At 36.0% G+C, this 23,549-nt stretch overlaps 2 protein-coding genes across 2 annotated transcripts; one reads left to right on the top strand and one right to left on the bottom strand.

Moving 5' to 3' along the window:
• The first annotated feature begins 2,697 nt into the window (after positions 1-2,697).
• On the top strand, positions 2,698-3,569 carry LOC113762392 (60S ribosomal protein L18a-like protein). Its single transcript, XM_027305834.1, has one exon. It carries the CDS (start codon positions 2,890-2,892, stop codon positions 3,376-3,378), a length of 489 nt encoding a protein of 162 aa, XP_027161635.1. The 5' UTR covers positions 2,698-2,889; the 3' UTR covers positions 3,379-3,569.
• Positions 3,570-3,867: 298 nt separating this feature from the next.
• LOC113761476 (germin-like protein 1-2) lies at positions 3,868-4,892 on the bottom strand. The gene has a single exon (XM_027304477.1). It carries the CDS (start codon positions 4,776-4,778, stop codon positions 4,068-4,070), a length of 711 nt encoding a protein of 236 aa, XP_027160278.1. The 5' UTR covers positions 4,779-4,892; the 3' UTR covers positions 3,868-4,067.
• Between the last annotated feature and the right edge of the window lie 18,657 nt (positions 4,893-23,549).

Raw genomic sequence — 23,549 nt, 5'->3', positions numbered from 1 at the left:
CTTAAAATTGCATTTCATTAATCTTTTATTATATAATTTTATTCAATTTATTGTTTTAATTAATATTGTTGTCTCAAATAGGCTATAAGAATTGTAGATCCCAACAATTATACCAAAAAACTATATAAGACAAATTTTGCAATACTAATATATATGGGATTAACAGATATAGATGTGTGAGAAAAGAGCAATAATATCAATAATATAATATTAATAACACCATAATAACAAGGCTATGTAACTTTCACTTTTTTCAACTGAATACAATAATATAACTCCCTACTTATAGACTATGTGATTGACAACTACAAGAATTATCTAATATAGTAGCAATTCAAAAATAGTAAAACTACCATAATTGGATTTTAATAAAACTACTAAAAACTTGTGTGACCAAAATACTGCTAAAAAATAGTATATAAACTTCAAATTTTAAGCCTTGATTTAATGTGTCAACATTATTTCCTTTAAATCGAACTCACTCTTGAATCAGGTTCACAAATAATAATCTCCCTTGCAAAGTCCATTAATATCAATTGAATTCTAAATCTTCAAAAACTTTTGTTGTTGCAATGTTCCATGCATCTGGACAAGTTCATCGTGCCGCTTATGATAAGTGTATATTTTACATATTTTTAGTGTGTTTTTTTTAGTTTTATAGCTAATGAACTAGGTTTATAGTGAAAATATGCATTTTATGGGTTTAAGTGTGAAAATTGCATTTCTATGAATTTTAATGGTGAAAATTTCATATTTTTGTAGGTTCCATGATTCAATCATCAAAGGGAGTGAATTGAGAACATATCTGGATGAATATTGATGATTTCAAGTAGTTTAAAGAAGATATGAAGTGCAAAAGAGGAAATGCAATCAAGAACAAAAGAAGCAAGTTTTCCAGCTTTGACACCTTATGGTATGTCAGAAATATCTTGAGCTACAATGATCAGATTGAGGTGATTCTTATACTATTTTGAAACTAAGAGATAGATCTACATTTGGTATGAAACATCGAAGTCCAATTCAGTCGTTTCCTTGTCAAAATGTCAAAATACAGAAGTATAACTCTGTTGTCGAGAGCTGAAACAGAGCTTTGACCAGTTGATGGTATTTTGATCATATCTCAGTCCACAGAACTCCAATGAGATGATTCTTGAGTCATTGGGAAGCTAACTCAAAGGGCTACTAGTTCGGCCTCCATCATTGAGAACATAGCAGTTGAAGCGGTGCCAAATGCACAGAAGTGAAAACGCGACTTCATGAAAACGTGGCTTGAAGTCGCGTATTTTCACCTGATTTCTGCAACTTGCTCTGCTTTCACACAACTTTTCCAACTCAATTCCAGCTATCAATCTCGGCCGTATCTGATCAAGAAAAGGTTGGAAAGTTGGAAAGACAACTCATAGAAGTTTCAAGAGTAAAAAATGACAACTAGAAACAACTCATTTGGCTCTTGAATTTCTCTATAAATAGCAGCCTTGGAGGACCATTTTAAAAACTTTGGACGGCTAGAGAAACTCACCAAAAATGTAGTTTTCACTAGAATTTCCTTAGTTCAGTAGTTAGGGTAGTATAGAATAGTTAGTGTAGTTTTTCCTTCTTGTATTTGTAGTTAGATTTGGATGAAGATTTGTAGTGCAAAGATGGAGAGTTTGAAACTCATGTGACAAGGGTGACTTCTCTCCTATCACTTTCTCTTTTGTATTTGATTTCATGTTTAACTATAATATAAGTTTGGTGTTTATTTTCATGTTTTGCTAAAGTTTATACTTAGAGTTATGGATGAACTTTCTATATCTTGTTAGTGACGTTTACTTGGTTATTTGATAATATTATTTTGAGCAAGTTATTTATCACTTTTGCTTATCTAATCATGATTAACAGACCATTAATTGTGATTATCTAAAGGTATTAAGTTTACAATGAGAATTGGAATTTAACACTAGTTCAAGGAAGTGATAAACCTAGGGAGTTCACTCACGAGAGTAGAGGAGCACCTTTGTGGTTTTAGTGATTTATTTCGTGTAATTTCATAGAAGAAATGAGATTGTAGTTAATTTCATAACCATGAGAGTAGGTATGGTTTAGCTATAAGTATAGTTGATTCACTACGAGAGTAGGTTTCACATACATTAGGAAATTACGCCATAACTAACCAAGATAATAGCATTCACTTAACCGGTAATTTGATTTGCAAGAGTAGTAAGGAATTCCATATCTCTAGGAGTTTTCTAGTGTTATTTTCATTAATTTTACGTTTATAGTTGTCTAGATAATAAAGGAGTTAGAAAAACACCGGTAATTGCCACTCTTCCTTATGGGTTCAACCCTTAATACCCTATATTCGCTCACGACCTGTATACTTGTAAAAAATTCGCGTGTGGGGTATTTAGGAATTATAAATGTAAAACTTGATTGTAGATGAGTTAATTGTATATGTATACCCCACGCACGTCAAGTTTTTGGGCTTAATTTGTTTTTAAATTGCTACAATAATCCAAGCACCTGTTTTTATTGATGTCAATTCATTGATAATTTATCACTTTGTGATTTTGATAATCAATAATAGAATTCTTAACCAATCTCTATTGCAACATCCACAATCAAACTAATAATTTCCAGACCAATTTTATGGCCAAATTTTGACCAATTAAATACTCTAGAACCAACCTCATGGCCTTATGCGAAAGCTGATCAAGGACCTATTCCCATTACTGTTCCTCTACTCTTCAGGATCAGGGGCATGGACAAAGCCAGAGCTACCCCAACTAACAAAAGCCAAGTTCAATTATTGCACTTAATTTTGTTTTAATTTTCGACTTATACTTCCAATCAATCAAATTTCTTCATTCATTTACCTAGTCAAGGAAATATCCTTCTAGCCTAAGAAAAATGAGTGACGATGGGAAAGAGAGATACTGCTCCCACCACCACCACCATCACCACCATGATGATGAAGAAAAGCAAGAATCACCACCACCACCGCCACCACCACCACCACCCGAATATGGAACTTTCCAAGGAGTAGCCAACTACCCTCCTCAACCAGTGATCGGCTTCCCTCAGCCGGTCCCATCTCCAGGTGCCTCAGATCGACCATACTATGCTCATGGTTATCAGGCTGTCCCGGGACATGCAGTTGCTGAGGGAACACCTGTAACAGGAAGACAGCGTCGTCTCCCTTGCTGTGGCATTGGCCTTGGCTGGTTCCTGTTTATCATTGGCTTCTTTCTTGCTGCAATCCCCTGGTATGTTGCTGCATTCATCATACTCTGTGCAAAAGTTGATCCTCGAGAAAAGCCTGGATATATTACATGCACTGTTGCTGCCATTCTTGGTACTATTGCTATTATTGTGGGCGCGACGAAGAGGGACTGGTGAAAATCTCTTTCCGGAGGGTTGTACAGGTTCATTATGGGTGGATGTATATGCCTAAATCTACTTGCTATGAGTTTGCAAAGAAAATAATTTATTTTTTATCCTTTGAATCCTCTTAAATCAGAAACCTAACGTAGTTATGTACCATGTTGTGAGAGAAATCCATCTACGACATCGTTTGCTTCTTTTCGACCCTGTTTGCGTAAAAATCACATCTTGAGGCTTGCAATCAATAGAGAGTTTTTTTTTTTTTTTTTTCCTTAAAAAAAAAAAAAAAAAAACCTCGTGGCCTTATGCGGTTGACTGAGCACTCCATAACTTATTCCAGGAACAATTTCATGAATCTATAGCTCTGATATAGATGTAGAATCTCAACAATTATATCAACAAATCTATAGGAGATAAATTTCACAAAACCAATATATATAGGAAGGTTTTATTACACACATACAACAACAAAACTATTAAAATTTCACTTTTCTTAACTGAAATCAATAATATGACTATTGACAACCATAAGAAATTATTTAATACAATACTAGCTGGTAGACAGTAACAATACCCTAACTTGCTCCAAAAGAGCTACTTAAAACTTCTTGACCAAAATACTACTAAACGATAGTATAGAAATTTTTATTTTTTGGCCTTGATTTAATATGACAACAATAATGAAGAACACCTGGGATAGGGTGTTAATAAGATGACTTAAGCACAGTTGACACAGTTGCAAACCTAGACTTAATGAGCTCAATGATACTTTGATTTACTTGAAATGTTGTACTCAACACGAGATCAGGAATCGAAGGCGTGGAGTTAAAAAGAGCAAGGGGGACGAACTGAATCCCTGGATTTTGACTGTTGAACGAGGCGAAGAAGCGCGCGTTCTCATGTCCAATATTAAGTTGGAAGTGCAGTAGCCCAGGAGGAATCACAAACAACTCTCCTGAAGTCAAAATTTTCCAGTATAAAACGTTTCCGGTTGTCACCAAGCCTACAAGCAGTTTTCCATCCATGACTAGAGCCAGCTCGGATGCACGAGGGTGGGAATGGGGTGCATTCAGCCCTCCGGGCTTCAAAACCACTCGGTTCATTGACAGCCCTTGAGTGTTGAGTCCTGGAAATCGACGAACATCTTGACGAGTGACATTGACGTCAAAAATATTGAATTCTCCTGGACTTTGTTGGAACCCATTGGCGAAGAAGTCTTGTGAAGATACATTATCAGGGTTTTTGCACGGAAAGCCATTAATGTATAAAGAGGAATCAAGATCTGCAACGCAGAAATCTTGCAACGGGCTTGGATCAGCAGAATGGGATGGCAGTGGTAGGAGAAAGCCTAGGGAGAAGAGTATCAAGCATAGTAGTATCTGGTAATTCATATTGTAGGCGCTCTGGTATGCCATGGAAAGTTTAATTTCAGTTGAGCTAGGTATGAATATGTAGTTTGGCTGAAACTAAAATTAGCTAGGCAGGAATGTGTCCACAACTGACAGGAAGGATGGTATTTATAGAACCCCAAAGGATGACTGATTTCAAGTTTGATATAATTTCTTATTGCTGCATCAAAATCGCATTGTGGAAATGAGTTCTGCCGTCATACGGAAGTATATCCAACTCACCTTTGTTTGTCGTACCGTCCTGCAGTGGGATTTAACTCTTTGCAGGTGGGTTTAAGTCTTTTCCAGAAGAAAATCATGGTAAACTGCAATACCAGAATATGATCCCCTTACGTACTTGTGTTCCAGTATTTTTTTTTTTTTTTGCCTGAAACGATAGACCCTATATTTATTTTATTCTATTCTATACTATGGAAGAGGGGGACCTAAGGAGGTTAGAGAGAACCGGAGAGGACTGAACCACCTACCGGCCCAGATGAGTGCATTACATATTCGTCGGATAGCCACTCAAAGTGGCCTACCACATTAGTGGTAAATGGTGGAAGACAGGGTTTGAACTCTGAAACTTTCACCCCATCAAGTCTGAAGGCTTTGGTGGTGGCCATTGTACTTGTGTTCCAGTATGCTATCAGCGGATTTGAAAATGAATACTGGGTTTTTGAGTGTAGCTCGGCAGATTCGTACAAGTTTACACACAAGTAGCTAGATTGGGTTCGACTTTTCAAACGGACGATAAAATGTGTATAAGTTTACACATAAGTAGCTAGATTGGGTTGGACATTTCAAACGGAAGATGGAATGTGACTTAGGGTTTCTTGTTAAGCTGCCCCAATTTGAATATCCTGCTCATGGTCAATCTGCCATGGTGTCTGACTCGAGAGAGAAAGATTAGTATATATATCATGTTACTAATAATTAATTATTAATAAATTAATCCTCGATACACTGATAACGTATAAATTATTACAATTGGATGTATGGTAAGTAATCTAAATTTTGCATATGTATTATATGTCTAACTATGATAGTGTATACATTGTTATTTTATCAGTGTGTATAAGATTCACACTTACTTAATTTGGATCAACCTCAATTAATTGAGAAAACAATTTGCATGCTTTCGTTGAAACTAGTGAAGGAAGTATAGTTATGTGAGATAATTTGTACCAGATTGTAGATATATTTGGTTGTTGTCACTCTGTTAATGTGTATAAATTTTACACTTACTTTATTTGGTGCTAGTGAAGCTGATCAACTTCAATTAAACAATTTACATGCTTTCGTTGAAAGTAGTGAAGGAAGTATAGATACGTGAGATAATTTGTACTACACTGTAGATACATTTGGTTGTATTGAACCAATTGGGGCAAACTCCACTTTGCACCTCCAAACTTGTATCAATCTTTTACTTTACACTCTGAATCAATTTTGGATACTTTGTATCCTAAATTCTTAATTTGGATACTTTTACACCCTAAACTCTCAATTTTGTCCCATATGATTCCAGTCAATGACAACTTTTGCAAAATTAACGGCATAGAGAACTCAACAAATCAATGATAATATATTGAAAGTAATTAAAAAGTATCAAGGTATCATAGCAAAATAAAATAATATATTGTCATTAATTTGCACCATCTTTCACCTCCTTAATTTTGCTAACAATTAAGACCATATAAATCAATGATAAGTTGCTAAATATGATCAAAAAAGGTTGAGGAATCACAATTATAACAAAAGTACATTGCTATTAAATTTTACCTCCCTTTATCTCATTAATTTTATGAATATAATAATTGATTGAAATTAAATGAAATAAATTTAAGAATTTAGGGTACAAAGTGCTTGAAATTAAGAATTTAGGGTGCACAGTGTCCAAAATTGAAGTTCATGGTGTAAAGTGAGAAAGTGATATAAATTTAAAAGTGCAAAGTAGAGTTAATCCGAACCAATTGTATCTTTGTTGACAACTGTATGTACATACTATTGTATCACTGAACCAATTGGTGGATCCTTTGTCATCCACCATATGTATTGGCATGGCTTCAAGGTTTTCAAGAAAATGTGGATATCTCTGTTGATTATAAAAAAGAAAATTCAAAGCACAAAAAAAAAAAAAAAAGAAAACTACTATAGGTTAATTGCATAAAAGACATACTTAATTGCTTCTTTTGCAGTACCAAGTATTTCTTATTAATATTGGGGATAATTTTAGAAACCTTGACAGTTTCACTTAGCACCTTTGAATTTTAAAAATCTCACTTGCCTCTCTTACTTTAAAATTTTTTGTATTATTTACAACACATTTGAAAATATAATATTAAAAAATTCATTTTGAGAGAGTAAATATATTCTCGTTCCAAATTTGCCCTTTTATTATCTTACTTTTTATTACAAAAACTTGAGTATATTAATAAGAAATAAAAACAAAAAGTATGAAGACTTATTCTTGTTGGACAGAATATAGTGTATTTTTTTTACTGTAAAGTGTTGTGAGTAAATTTAAGAAGTTTTATATATCATTTACATTTTTTTTTCAATTTTCTAATTTTTAGTCTAAATCGATGGTTTAAAAGCTAAAAGAGACAACATGCTAAAAATTATATATAAATTTGTTTGTATTATTTTTAAGCTAGTACCAAAAGGTATTATCATGGTTGTAATATTATGATTGTAAATTATTGCAAGTTATTTTAAGAGTATTGTAAATTATTCATAATTTTAAGTAATTTAACATTTCTTGTTCAAAACAATGGCACAAAAACTATTAAAGAGTTTTCTGATATCAGTTTTTAAATTTTTATCGATCAATTTACAAAAATTAAGAGAAAAATTTGGTGTATTTTGACAATCAAGAAATCACAAGAAAATGGGCAAGATTGGAATGAAATTGTATTCTCTCCCCCCAAAATAAATTTTTAATATTATATTTTAAAATGGGTCATAAATGATACAAAAAAACTTAAAGTAAGAGAAAGAAGTGAAATTTTTTAAAATTTGAGGGTGCCAAATAAAATGGTCAAAAACCTTAGAGGAGGTTTCTAAAATTATCCCTTTATGTTGAGATATAATTGAACTGTATCTATTGCTACGTTCTCGACCAAGAGAATAAATATCGTGCGAGAAAAAATGTAATAGCAGAAACGACTAGGGCTTCACAAGGTTCCTTTTCTGTTTTTTTTCTTCCCCTTCATAAGGTTCCTTTTCAATTTGTAAAGTAGTAGCCAAGAGGTCCCAACTATCGTGGCAAAAGGAAATAAAAAGGCAACTAAAGCTCTGAAAAAGATGATCACTCAATTCTATTCTCATTGGCTGAGTGGGAAATGGAAATAGAAAGGCACCTAAAGGCTAAAACGCAGAAAAAGATGATCACTCATTTCTGTACTTATTGGCTGAGGGGAATCTTCGATGGCAATCGTTGAGTACGATGTTCATATATATCAAAGTGCATGAAGACAAGCATAATAAATGTTTAGGCTTGCAAACACTAATTCCCTCTCTCTTTTTTTCAGCAGGGAAAATTTGTGGGGCCGTAAAAGCAGGAAAAATAGAGAGATTTGAAATCAAGATCTCAATTCATGAGCTTCAAATTCCCCTTCCCCCTGCCGGCCTGGGACTTCAAATTTAAGCCATGACAGCTTTGAGTCTTTGACCATTCAATGATGTTCAAACTTTCATTTCTACCCTTGTTTCCATTCGCCACTTGTTCTTCTATCGCTCAAGCTTCTTCCATCATCGATTCTGAGCAATAACAAATTTTTGTTTAGTTTTGAAAAAAAATCAAGAACTGGATCTATTTGGATGGGAGAATTTGTAGAAAAATACATTTTAGTGATGTAATCTATACAAGATGAACAGGTAAATGAGAAACGTGTCTAGAAAATATTCTACAAATTTTTTCTTGAATAACTCGCAATCAAAATGCACAAAATCTATTATCGAAATTTATCACTTCTTTACATACTTACCTCCAACTCCCAAGCATGAAATTTGAATCCTGAACTTAACAGTGCAAAAGATTCTTAGAGTATTCTTCTGATCACTAGGTAAACTTCAATGGTTTATCACTTCTTTACACACGTGCATGTACACATGATTTTCTTCTTATCGAAGATTTGTTTTCTTAAATCTAACTACGGTTATTGAATTCAAAGATAGGTACATTCCATGTCGTGTATTGCAGATGTACAATTGGACCGCACTTGTGGACGACCCTCATGTCTTCTTTATGACGGAATATACTCAATGTGGTCCATATGAGTGAAAGTGAAATAGTTTTTATTTTGTTAATTTTGAGATAGATGGTTTGACAATGAAAAAATAGAATTATTAATTTGTCTAGTAGGTACTAAACGTTATAGACAAAACCAGAAAATATAATTTGAGGGGGCAACCTTTAGGATACCTAAACTTTAACATGGAAACTAAAATGTTTTAGGCTTTTGCAAGGGTGAGAGCTTAAATTTATAAAAAGGTATTTTTATAAATTTTAATTTTACAGGAAAAGAAAATTAAATTTTATAAAACTTGGGGGATGAGGCCACTCCGCATCCCCCTAGTTCTGCCCTTGCTAAACATGATAGAATTACTTTATTGATTTGGTTAAACATGATTGACAGTAGTGCAACACATCGCACCATGACACGTACCTTATAATTATATAATACCTTCTTATCAACTTTCTAAGTTTCAAATCCTATTGTTTTTGGATTACGTACCTGTAAAGCAATCCTTTCTTTCATCCCACCACCTCTAAGAACCCTTGTCAACATATACTATACTGTCTTCTTAGAAAAAAGGAAGCATTAATACAAAGAATGGTCCTTGGAAGTGTGAGGTGGACAACTGTCGTGAGGTCTTTTTTTTTTTTTTTTGTCGAAATGATAAGTTAAAATTGGATCCTGTGGAAACCGGAGTTTTAAGGTGGACGACGGTCATGATGGTCACGAGAGAGAACTGGGTGATGTCAGACATGATACATAAGCTATAAGCTATGAGAGTATATGCACGAACTTTCAAGTTTAATGTAAAACTTATAATAAATTAGCAATAATAGTTTATGAAAATTTTTTAAACTTTAGAGGTGTTTAAGTGATATCATGAGAAACTTCAAATTTCTGAAATCATCAATACCTATTTTACGGCTGAAATATAATAAAACGTATAAATCTTGAAAAAGGAAGTTTTTTAAATACAAAAATAATTGTTTAATCAGGTTGATAATAACATTTAAGGAGGCTATGTGTTTTTTCGGCTAGGGCAGACAAAGGATACTTTTCTTAGTTACTTACTAATAATTACTCCCTCCGTCCCAAAAATTTCGTCGCACTTAGAAAACTGTGCTTTTTATGAATAGTTCCAGCATAGGTGAGTTGCTTACCGTTTTGTCCCTCGCCCAAGCTCTTCGTGTAAATGCAATCGGTTCTGCCATTTCAAATTAAAGCCTAAACAACTTCTGGATGGTAGGACCAGAACTTTTGTTTTGTTTGCACATATCTTGTGCGTGCTTTGCACGCTGAGGTTTCAACCAAGTTTCTCATGGTTTTTTACTCCACGCACATATTCATATGGGCTTTTCAAACACATGAATACTGAACAAGTGGGTTTAAAGGGCACACATAACTTGATTATTGTGGGGACCAAAAGGGTAAAAGAGTGAAAGTGAATGATAAGTCTTTACTATTTTTAGCAAGTGACAAATATTTTGGGACAGCTCAAAAAGGAAAGTATGACACTATAAATGGGACGGAGGGAGTATAATAAAAGAAGTGTGTTTGCAAGAGATCAAAATGGGGGATGTATTTAAAGGTGATCTTGATGGGTGATTTTTCCAATATGTTTGCATTGAATATCTGATTCAGCAGAAATATTTGAAGAACAAAAATTCAAGGAGGCACATCTGGTTTAGGCGTTTAGCAATTACTGAGGTTGGCCATTTTTTGACCAAATATTGAAGTGTACACCTTTTTCTTCTTTGGCCATAATTGAGGGTGTATAAATTAAGAACTAGTGTACAAATCCTGTCATGCCAAATGTAATTGGTTTTGAACTGATAAAATCCAAAGGGTTGCCAATAAAGCACGTTACAGCATTTGACTTTGCTGTTAATTAGTGTTTTAGCTTTTCTTATTGCCTAATTATTATCATTAGGGTAAAATTTTCAGAGCCTGAAACACAAGAAAAAGCTTGAATTTTAATTACCCTTTTTCATAATTTGTATCACTTCTTTCCTCTAGATGACTATGGAGCCACGATGCATGATCACATCCTTAACAAGTTAACAACGGAACCTCTCGTTTAAGATTAATTTGGAACAAACAAAAAAGGACATGAAATCATTTCCTCTGAGGTTTTGCTACCCAAATTGACTTTTGACAATTGCAATACTAATCTAACTTACATTTCAAACAGCAATCCCACGAGTGCTATACTGCTATTGAACCTTTTTCCTTTTCTTGGTTTCTTTATGACATCAAAGCAGGATTTGATGCATCAACTTGCAAATGAAATATCCAGCAAGTTTAGTGGTTCAAAATCAGGTGGATCATTCCACCATTCTATTTGCTCTACCGTACTCTTGTTGGACTGAGTTAAAGACATTTGTAAATATCTTTTGAATTTTCAAATTAGTGGTCAATTCAGATTTGGATTAGATTACTTACTAATTTAGAATCGTTCAAATTCAACGTATCTTATCTCATTGTAAACTGATAAGTACTGTCATTATATCATTGTAAATGCTTGACAAGTATAGGAATATTTATAAATTGTCCGTTTGTACATTAACATCTTTTACGCATGGTCAATGTATACATTAATGCATTTAGATGAATGTATACATTAACACATTTAGATGCAGGTCATGTATACAAAAATTCAGTATTTAAATTCAAATTGAAATAATGCGACATGTATATAGGTCTGTAAGTATATACACGGATAATGTAAGAAAAATTAATCCAAAAAAGAAACAAGTTACAATTAATTTTCTATGGTTCATCAACTTAGTAAAGGTTAGCTCCAATGTTAATTTGGGCAATCCTTGTGATTCTTATGATTCTTGAAATTTGATATATGGTTTTATATTTTCTATTTTGAGTGAAATTTCACAAGTAAATCATGAAAAGTAGGAATATTAAATTAACTTAATCTTAATGGTGCAAGTGTACCAACAAAACTGACCAATTGCATTGAAATTAATAAAAATCCAGATTAGGAACTATCTTAGTTCTCTACCGAACTATTGCCAGCTTTAATCTAAGCAAGTTGCATACTACTACTGTTATTGTATTGACACAAAACTTCTTGTAAATGATGCCATAATATACACACAAGTAGCTATTAGTTTACAAAGTTTTTTAAAACCAAAATATAATAGTCTTCCTCTTTTATCCCTCAACCCCAAAACCTAAGATAAAATCACACAACTCAAGTAGAATGCTTTATGTTTCAACCAAAAACAAGAAGAAAAACTGAAGCATTGCAAGCCCATTGAATTTTCCTAATTAGTTTCTGGCGCTATTGAGTTTTTTGAAGAAATATAATTGTAAACATAATTATAAAAAGTATTCTTCATAATTATAAAACTAAAAAGAAGTATAATTTACTACAGAAAACAATAAGAAAAGATCGAAGCTGTCATCTTCAATTTTATCAGATAAATGCATGCGAGTTCTTAGCATTTAAGTTTACTTGCTCGACTTAACCAGTGTTGAGACAAAAAAGTCAGAGTTAATTACTTTTTCTGATCAAGAATGGCAAACTAGAGAATTGACAGCTTCAAATTCAAAAAGGAGTTAAATCTCACGATCGACTCAATCCAAATGAAGGATCAAGTGTCATTTTAAATCATGATGCAATGAGATACAGACTTAGCTAAATGAAGAAAAAAGTGTCAATCGACTGCTTATTTGATAACTTGCACGACATTAAGCACATGCCAAACAAATATGTAATGAGATACAATCCATGCATCCAACACAACCTACGTTAATTGACAGCCATATTTGAAAAGTTGCCCCAACGCCGTGCATAAGGGGATTCTGTAAATATACCAACTTACCTAATTCCTCGCAACCAGAAAGCTAATAAGCACTTTTGGGTTTTGGCTACCCTCTAGCAAATTCACAACATGGCTTCCTACAATAATGTTAGTCTTTTGCTTGATATTTTTGTCAGTTCTGCATTCTCCCAATGCCTTCCCATGGATGCTACGACTGGTCACATGAAGGGGAACAGTGTTCGATGCCTTTAATGTGAATCTCACTCAAGTAGACATCTTTGAATTTCCAGGGCGGAACGCCTTGGGGATGTCTTCCTGTGTAATACAGTGTTCATTTATGTTGCATCCATTGACCTACCAAATCATGTCCAAAACTTTTGAGCTTCAGGAAGAAAAAAATTCTAAGCAAAGAATATGTAGAGATCTTGCAAAATATGAATTAGTGCAAGGATCTAAAATACACGGTGGAACAAGAGGATTAGGAAAAAGAGTTCAATCTATGCATCAGTTTTTGGTTAAACATTTAGAAACTTAAAGGTCCAGAAGTCAGAACATTGTGAAGCTGGAAGAAAATTGTAAGCATAAGCAAAAGGTATAGACTGAAAACTTAAAGTGCACTAGTCAAAAATACAAATCTAAGTAACCACTTTCATCATACCATTCCACACATTAATATTATGCTCAATTATATTGAACCATTTGAGATTAAGCAGTCTCGCATTAACTACAAAATTTGAGAAATAATGCTCGGCTGTGTCACCCTGATGGTGTGAGCTACATGCCAGGACACCCCTAGTGGTATCTTGTTGAATTATGAATGTGAACCACAACAAAACATGCTGATTAATTTGAATAGATTCATAAACCATTCGTTACCATAATGCCAATTTATTGCGAGTTCAGAAGCCAAAATACATTAAGATGTCTTGCAGTTTAATGAACCAAATATATCATGCATAGAAAGAAATGTACCAAGTCTGGGAGTGGATTCTCACTGAAATTGTAGCTAAAGAACTATTTGACACAACAAAGGAATTTTATGTGTACATTCATAAATTTACATATAACACACTCAAAGTCACTAATACACATTATCAGGCATCTCCTGGTAGAAAAGTAACACTTGCAGTGAACATTACATTTCTCCAGTCACTGTCAACACTAAGGTTTTTATAGGTAAAACCCTATGATTTTCCATTGGGCTTTCTCCTTGGGTTGTGTAAGGTACTGGCTATAAAGACCAAATCTTCATCGAGGTGATAAACCACTTCTTCTATGATTGGACCTTACAAGATCTACGTACAGTCCAGATGCTAAACTACAGTCAAGATATTATGATGTTGATATGTACATCTTTCACAGAACACGGAACATTCAAGGACTTCACAGCTTTAAGAGGGCACATATCAAGTATCATATTTGAGATATGTACTTTATATCAAGCACGTCTTCTATATCAACTAAAAATATACTCAAAACAAACTTCTCTGACAAACTTTTGATAAAATTAAACCAAGTAAATTCAAGTTTCCATGCACTGAAAGCCAGCATGTCAAAAAATGGATCAAGTTGAAGCTATTACAAGTTGCCATACAAAATGTTAGCAAGAGTTCAATATATATCTAGACTAAAGCACTGAAGATACCAGAGTGGCTAGAAGCCAGCATATCCTCAAGTTGAACCACTGCCAATTGTCAAACATAATGGATAATTTAGGAAACAATAAGCTCTTCATGAGACTTTGGAAGTTGTCAGCACAGTGACTACAAGGATGAAAGAAAAAACAACAAATCCTGACTCGCTATGTATTTATCTCTAGTTTTTCCAGAATTAGTGTCTGCAAGTGTAAAATATGCTGATATTTTTTTTTTTTTTTTCGAAACGTTAGTTTGCTTGCATTGAACTATAAAAAAGAGTTAACAAATCGAGCAAAGGCCCGAAAATATGTACATCACGTGCTCATTAGCACGGAGGAACAAGAACTTCCTCATCCAACAAAATGCCTAAGGCATAAGAGCTAATATTAGCACAAACATCCTTATCATCATAATTAACTAAGCTAAAGGAGCACACTCGAAACAAAGACTTTAAACACAATATATTTTCAAGGATTGTTGTCAATCTGCAGTCTGAGGATTTGCCAAACTTGAGGCACTTCAGTAGGTCCTTGTTGTGAATTTGTATACTGATGTTGCTCCACTGTCTGTCCAAAGCTTTGCATAAAATCAATTGAACAGCTGCGGCATCAGCAATATTTTGGTCACCCGAGCTTCTGTCTTTTAAGGCCCACAACTCCTTTGCCCCCGTTTGCATCCTAGAAATGTCAACTCCAATTCCCAGCACTGCATGTCTTTGTGATCTTCTGGTTGCCATCTTCAGGATGATGAGGTCCTGGCTTTGTTGTGCATGACAGTCCTCTTCCAAAGTCGTCAGTGTTTCTGTTGTACTCCTAGAGTTCTTCATAGGCTCTAGATCCTCTAGTTCTAGCCACTCCTTGTGTGCTTTTTGAATAACACTACACGGATGGCTGCCAGTATGATGCTCAAACTCCCTCTTATTTTTGTCCTTCCATATCTGCCACAGTATATTAGCCGTAAGTCCCATGTGGCTTCTCCCTTCTTGCCTTTTCCTAGCCTCAGTAATTGTACTCCACCATCTTTGAAAGTTCCCTGTCTGGTCTTTAGCTCCATCCCATATTAATGGAGCTACTTCCCAAATCTTCTGTGCTAGAGGGCATTGCAGTAAGGTGTGTTCAATTGTCTCAGGCTCTTCTCCACATCCTTTACACACTGGATCCCCTAATGCAGCTCTCTTGTGTATAGCCTCTCTAACAGGTAAAACACCATTGATACACTTCCAGATGAAGATTTTAACTTTATGCTTAATATTGAGCTTCCACAGAGTGTTCCAAAGATGTTTGTTTTGGATACCACCAGCATCAAGGCTTGTTCCTGCATTCTCCATATTTGTTTTTGTGCCTGAACTATCTTCCATTAATCTCTTGTAGCCTGATCTTACTGTGTACACACCCCCTTCACTGTATTTCCAATAATTAGAATCTGCTCTACCAGCTAGACTTATTGGAATACTGAGTATACTTTCTGCATCAGATTTGTTGAAGAGTCTAAAGATTATATTTGTGTTCCATCTTCTGTTGGTGATGAGTTGTTGGACTGTGTCATACTCATAGTTTTGGGGTCTTGGAGTAGAAGGCCTGCCATTCGGGGCTTTTGGTATCCACTTGTGATCCCATATTTTAGTGCTGCTCCCGTCACCAATTCTCCTCAGTACACCTTCTTCCACCATCTCCCTCACACTTATCAGGCCTTTCCAAAACCAAGACGCACAGCCTTGCACTTTGCAATTAAAGATAGACCCCTTAGGAAAATATTTGGCTTTCAGGACCTTGCTCATAAGTAGATTAGGCTTGGTGATTATCCTCCAGATCTGTTTACCTAATAGAGCTTTGTTGAAGGCCTCCAAATCCTTGAACCCCAGTCCCCCTTCCTTTCTGTCCCTAGCCATTTTCCGCCAAGAAATCCAGTGCATTTTGTTTTTCCCATTAGCTTTCCCCCACCAGTAGTTTGCCATAGCTGAACTGATATCATTACAAAGTTTCCTTGGCAATTTGAAGCACGACATAGCATATGTGGGCATGGCCATTGTGACAGCTTTAATCATAACTTCCTTTCCTGCATTGCTTAACAGCTTATTCTTCCAGCCTTCCAATCTTCTATTGATGTTTTCTCTTATGTATCCGAAGATTTGGTCTTTTGTCCTTGAAATCACCATGGGTAGACCAAGATACTTTCCTTGCTTCACTTCTTCCATACCCCCTAGTATACTGCAAATCTCACTTTTCTGCCTTCTCTCTACATTCTTGCTAAAGATCATAGATGACTTCTCTAAGTTGATCAATTGTCCAGAAGCTTGTTCATAGACCTTTAAGATTCTCATGATTTCTTCAGCTTGCTGCTTATCAGCTCCATAGAAAATGAGTGAGTCATCCGCAAAGAAAAGATGAGTAATATTTGGTCCCTGCCTACTAATTTTCACGTCTTTCAAGCTCCTATCCTCAGCAGATCTTTGGAGTAAGTTTGAGAACCCTTCAGAGCAAATCAAAAAAAGATAAGGTGACAGTGGATCACCCTGTCTTATCCCTCTACCTGGCTTCACATATCCTTTTACCTCCCCATTGCAGTTGAAAGAGTATGAAACAGTCTCCATGCATCTTGCAATCCAGTATACCCATTTTTCACAAAAACCCATTTTAAGCATCATAGCTTTCAAGAAGTGCCATTCCACCCTATCGTAAGCTTTAGCCATGTCTAACTTGATAGCCATATACCCTTCTTTCCCAAGCCTTTTGTTTTTCAGATATTGCATGTATTCCTGATACTTCAGAAACTCCATTTTGAACATGGTTCAAAGTCGCGGTCGCGGTCACGGTTGCGGCCCGGAACGTTCTACATCGGTCTTGGCATATCGGTCGCGGTCTTGGTGAGACACAAATTTTTAAAATATTTAATATTCTAAAATTTGTAAAAAATATGATAAATAAAAATAATTAAAAATTAGTAAAAATAATAAAAATTCAAGTTGACTCGGGATGATTCGGAGTGACTCGGTCGTTTCAACCGTTTACGGTGACGTCTCGGCCTGTCACGTATCTCGGAACGTTTCGATCGTGGTATCGTCTCGGACTAGGCCGAGACGGAGACGACTCGGCCGAGTCGTCTCGGTCTCGGCCGAGTCTTCGAACCATGATTTTGAAAGACTAGAGACACATACATACATATTTAATTGAATCAGCAGAAAGAAAATCCAGTTCTTACAACTATTAAGGATTGCAAGTTTTCTGAATGAGAAAACAACAATGCACAGATTGCTTGAAGAAAGTCATACAACCGTACAAAGCACTGAACACACAATTTAGCAAGCATCAAAGAACTAAAACAGACTAACGTCAACCTCAATAATACATGTCTAGAGTGGAAACTACAAGTTGTCCTTCTCTCTTGAGGATGTTAAGTAGAATTCAAATCCAGCAGATATTGCAAAAAAGGACTAGGAAAGACTAACTGCTCCAAAACATTGAAGCCACAAGCACTTTTTGCCAAAAGGTCTGCTGCTCCAGCAGAATGGGATATTCCGCAAAAGAGCTGCAGAAATAAGACAATTTTGGACAAACTCTCTGATCCTATTCCACTTTTTCCTTGCACACAGTGTTGATCTTGTAGCAAATAAAAAGATTTTAGTAATGTTTGAGAACTTGACATTGCTTGAAGGCGCCAGCAAACTGACATTAAGAAATAGGCCATATCATTATCAAGGTCGCAAGTTAGGCATACCATGAGGCATAAGTTCAAAACAGAGACGAAAGGGGGGGGGGAAGGAAAAAAGATTTGAGGAGATGAAGAAGAAAAACACAACTGCATAGAATTTTAGGGTAGAATTAGGTGGATTATCCAGATGCAATAACATAGCCCGTCAGTGCCAAAAATGATAAAAATGTGAAAAAACTTTAATTTTCAAAGCATTAGCAAATCTAGCTCTCACGAGGTAGGACACGAGTAGAGGCTATCAATGCGGTTTGGTTTTATAACTAGTTCATTCGTTCTGTAGCATTGCAAAGAATCACTTCAGTAAACATAATGTCACCAATTGCCTCTCAATAAAGTAGTTTTATGCACCAACTGGGGTTGGACCAAGTGGTAAGCAGCTTGGTTCCGCTTAAGCAGGTCTCGGGTTCGAAATCTGGCGTATGCAGCTATCCTTGTTGGGAGACTCACCCACCACAGCCAGGTGTGCGACCCGGGTCGACCAACGGATTAGTCAGGGCAAAACCCTGGATACCGTGGCAGGCAACCAAAAAAAAAAAATAGTTTTATGCATTCAAAGTTTCAACATCCAGTGTCAATTGGCATTCTGAAGGAATTATTGACTGGTGAAATGATTATTAAAGGCATTTCTACTTTTAATTTTCCCCTTCCTATGAAAATTTTACCTGCATAACCAAATGCAATATGCTTCTAAAGGCACTAAGATATTCCATCATTATACTAAGACATGTTGCAAATAAATGTTGGTTTGCCAGGGATAGTAATTGTTGATGCCTCATCTTCTTTCTTATCAGGGGAAAATAAAGCTCCCAAGTAACAATTTGAGAAGAAGCAGCCCAAAAAAAATTGTTATAACACCAACATCCAAGCATTCTCAATTTCAAAAGGTCAATAATTAACCCAAAATAAAAAAAAAATCTAAGTACTTAAATTTCACAAAAGGATATCAAAAAGTAAGCAAGATAAACTTGAGAGCACAAAAAACAGCATACCGAAAATTTGAAATTTCTCATTTTAGCATAGGCAGGAAAACTTTTCAAACTTGCCACATTACTTAAGCACCTTTAAGCATCAAAAACAGTAAGTCGAAAACACGAAATACTTCAAGCAGACTCGGGAGGAGAAGCTTCAAAATGGCCATATTACTTAAAGCACCTTATCGAAACATTCAAGACTAGTGCAACTTCTCAAGATGGATGTTCCAACAGCTGGATAGCTAATGGTCTTTGTGCTAGATTTTCAGGGAGGCATAGGCTGACAAAGTGACCGAAATTGCTGGCGAACTGTCTCGTTTCTCCCTAGACAAGCGGTGCTTCAGTCCTGTAGGCAAACAATTGTTTTGATTGATGTATAACAGCCATTAAGCCTGCTCTTGTCTTGACAGGGATGCGGTGATAGGCCAACTCCAAAGCAGTTAATCTGAGGAGCCATATGTCGGCCTTGGAGGAATAAGCCTCCCCAGCATCATAGACTTCCTAAGCATGACTGAATTCATCAATCGTTGAATTTATCACTGAATTTTTAGCATTGTCAGAATTCCAAGCATGACACAGAGTTGCATCATGACCCAAAGCAATGCATAAAGGATTCCTATAGAAAAAAAATACGGTCTGGACTGGCACGTTTGAGAACCATATGATTTTCATGGAGGAAACCAAGACCTTTTAAGGTTTCCATCCGAACCAGGGCAATACAATCCTCGGGTCAACCATCATGTCATCGATTCCTTGAAAGAAGCCTCAGTGAACCCTCATCAAATAAGGGCATCGAGACACAATAACTTGTACCGCTTGCCAATTCGTTTATAAATCCGATGATACATCGATGGGAATTAGCATCCACACTGATCTCAGCTGATTGCTGGAGCAACTCACTTCTCCTTCTCCATTACCTTCGAAGCCACATAGTGATCAGAGCTTTTGATGGGCTCATACTTGGCCTGGTAAACCAGTGGCCAAGAATTTTCACCAGTTTGTAGGTGCCCTTACCATAAAAAACGCACCCCTCAAAGATTTTCCCTACCACCTTTTCAAATGGCTTAAGGCCCTTAAACAAATCACCTGAATAGTTCTTCCAAACTAGGTCTACCAGCAGGGTTAGAATTCAAGCAGGACCTGATTTCCTCTTGAGACACCAGGGAGAAACACAAATTCTTAGAGGGGTTCTGCCCCAAATTCCACCTCTTTCTAGTTTGACCACCAATATCAATAGGGTAAAATACAGTAAACCCCCCTGTGGTTAGGGAAATAAACATGAAACCCTCTCGTTATTTAAAAACACCCACTTAACCCTCCCCCGATGCTTTGGACTTCTTTGGATTTTACCTGCTAACCGGCTAGGAAGCTAGCAAGTGACATTGATGCGACCTAATGGCCGCATGTGACTGAAAGCGACTAGTTTTCATTCCTATTTTGCTGTCCATGTCTCTTACAAATGAAACCCACCATAGTTGTTGTTCTGCAAATGGAAAAATTGGACAGAGAGACACAAAATTAAGACAAAAATCGTAAGAGCGCAGCTTTTGGGGGGCACAACATAGCTTTGTTCAAGGGAGAAACTGAAAATGTCAAGCTCCCAAAACTTTGGCTGTGGATCAAGGGACCTAAGATACCAAAATCGATGATGTTTCTGCAAGAATAAAGCAAAGATTAAGGTAGTGGAATCTGAAAAACCATCAAAAGATATGTTGTATTTTGTATGTGAAAATGGTGCTTGTTCATTTTGGACATGATGCAACCCAGTTAGTAGAGAGGGAGACGCTAATGAATCATCCTACCAAAGTTCATACATGGAAGGAGTTTCACCAACTGGATCTGCAATGGTGGAAAGATTTTTCATTTCTGGGCAAAGGATAGAAAGTAATAACTATAACATCATTATGGGATACTACAGTCGAAGATTCACAATGTCGAAGCAATGACGGAGCTATGAAGATGATGATGATGGTGTCTGTAGTTGTGTCTCTTTTGTCACTGGTTGTTATATGTATGAGATGAATGTTTAGGACAAATTAGTGTAAAAAATGTGTAGTAGATGAGAGAGTTGGGCACAATAGTAGATTTTGTTATGTCCAACATGTTGCCACATCTAGTTTCAATTGCATGTAGTGAAGTAGACATTCTGATTTTAATTAAGATGAACGAATGAAGCTATGTTGTTTTGTTGTAGGACATTTAAAAAAATACATGACAAAAAAATTGAAAGACCCGAGATTACACCGCAATGAACTTGTCAAATTAAATCATTTTTAGCAAAGATAGCACCAGTCTATTTCAAAGATATCACTAGCATATTGCCACATCCATACCACAATGGTATCAGTCTACCGTAACAAGGCCAAAATTTTGAGTTTTCTAGTTTGAATAAATATTATAATCCAATCCCAAAAAGGTCACCAGCAATACTGCCACAAAAAGGCAGCATATTACCACATCCATACCATAATGGTATCAATCTACCAAAACATAACCAAAAACTGAGTTTTCTAGCTTCAAAAATATTACAATTCAATCCCAGAAGGGATCAATGTGATTAACATAACTAGTATATTCAACAAACAAAAGAGAGATAACTACAGTTCATTTTCTTGGTCTCTTGGAGCCACAATGTCACAATCTTGACATTCCTGCAGCTGGTTGCTTCTTCTTTGAAGATCTACTCTTCTAGCTTTCTTGATTGGTACCACTTATAGGCTAACTTGGTTCCTACTTATAAGTGGCACTGCTTAGTATGCAAGCAGATCACAGCATCCAAAAATAGGCAATTGAGAACTAGTACCTGTGAGAGAGTAGTAGCAGTAGTACTTGAGACACTAGTCTGAGCTACAGAAGCCATGAATGTTGCATTTGAAGTTGTTAGACCACGTTTCAGTGCCTATAGTTCACATCGAAATGGCTGGATGTATAAGCAGCAACAAAACAAACTAGAGAAATGATTTGGTTCTCGAATGTTACATTATCTTGTAAAGCTTGGACATATGGTGAATTGCTAATTTGCAGGTTCTAATGTTATGTTTAGATTTCAAACACCTCCGGCAGTAGACTGCCAGACCCTTCCTGCTTGCTTTATGCTGATTTGTAGGTTCATTTGGACCCTTCTTCCTCTGCTTCTTTGGCCTACCAGGCTGTTTTTTTACCAATAGTGGGTTCAAATACTGCATTTTGCTATCCACCTAGAACTGCTTCGAAAGAACAAGACCAATTGTGAAGTTATAGGCCCTTAAATATGCTTCCCTATAGTAATAAGCATCAACAAATTGCTCGAATTCCAACTTTCTGCTTTGAATGCAAGCAGCCGCATGCACCCATGGAATTCCACTAAGTTGAAAATGGCCACAGGTACACGTCTTCATATCCAAATTGACATTAGTCCTTCCATAGCCATCAACTTCCAAATTCCTATTTCCTCCATAAACCACGACACAGTTTCTTGCTTTTATCTTCAGTTTCTCTAACTTCTCGTGAATGTTTGGACATAAAGTGCTACCGTATTTCAGCATGCCCTCTCGTTTGGTTACCAACCTTCTTAGCCGTATTTGGATACCCTTTGGTTCTAAAAATCACTAATGTTGTTGATGCACATATCACTTCTACAAGCAGTACTAAAGTGGGCTCTGGACCAAAGCTTTAGAGGTAACCATTTGAACCATCCTACAATTGTTAGTTTGTCACCTTCCTTTAGGTCAGCCCTTTCAAGATTTGATAGGGCAGTATCATATTCGGGCATGCTTGCTGCTGCAACAACTTCCTAGAACATGTTTCTAGGGTTTTGATTCTTGAATCTTTGTTTGAAGTTCTTGAACATGTGTTTCAGGCAAAATTTGTGCTCTAGTTCAAGGAACAACTCCTCAATTGCATAGACAAGACCCTTTTGCCTATCCGAAATGAAAGTGTAAGCCACTTCTTTGTTTCCTCCTCGAATTTGGGTGATTAATTCTCTCAAAAACTAGCTCCAGTTGTCGTAGTTCTCTACCTCAACAATAGCAAAGGAAATAGGAAACATGTTTTTATTGGCATTCTTACCCATGGCTATAAGCAGCTGACCTCCAAAGGGACTCTTTAGGAAATAGCCATCTAGTCCTATTATAGGTTTGTAACCTTCTAGGAAACCATTCTTTAGACCACCTAATCCATAGAATATCCTCTGAAATGTAGCTTTTTCCTCAACACCTTGCCTATCAATCTACAATGAAATATGAGTATCAAGATTGGACTTTTTTACAGTGGCTACATAATTCCAAAACCTGTGATATTGATCCATGTCATTTTCCCTAAGTGCCTCTAATGCTTTCTGCTTTGTTCTGGCAGTTTTCTTCCTACTAATGTCTAACATAAATAGTCTTCTTGTCTCATTTACTATGCCAAGAGTACTGCACCCAGGATCATCCCTCACCTTGGCCTGAAATTTTTCACTTAGATATGTTGAAGTGGCATG

Source organism: Coffea eugenioides, chromosome 2 (genome assembly GCF_003713205.1).
Source record: "Coffea eugenioides isolate CCC68of chromosome 2, Ceug_1.0, whole genome shotgun sequence".
NCBI classification, from domain to species: domain Eukaryota; kingdom Viridiplantae; phylum Streptophyta; class Magnoliopsida; order Gentianales; family Rubiaceae; genus Coffea; species Coffea eugenioides.
This window is presented reverse-complemented; position numbering and strand designations above follow the sequence as displayed.

Excerpts from the sequence above, each read along its gene's own strand:
- LOC113762392 (XM_027305834.1), top strand. The coding sequence starts at position 2,890 with ATGAGTGACGATGGGAAAGAGAGATACTGCTCCCACCACCACCACCAT.
- LOC113761476 (XM_027304477.1), bottom strand. The coding sequence starts at position 4,778 with ATGGCATACCAGAGCGCCTACAATATGAATTACCAGATACTACTATGC.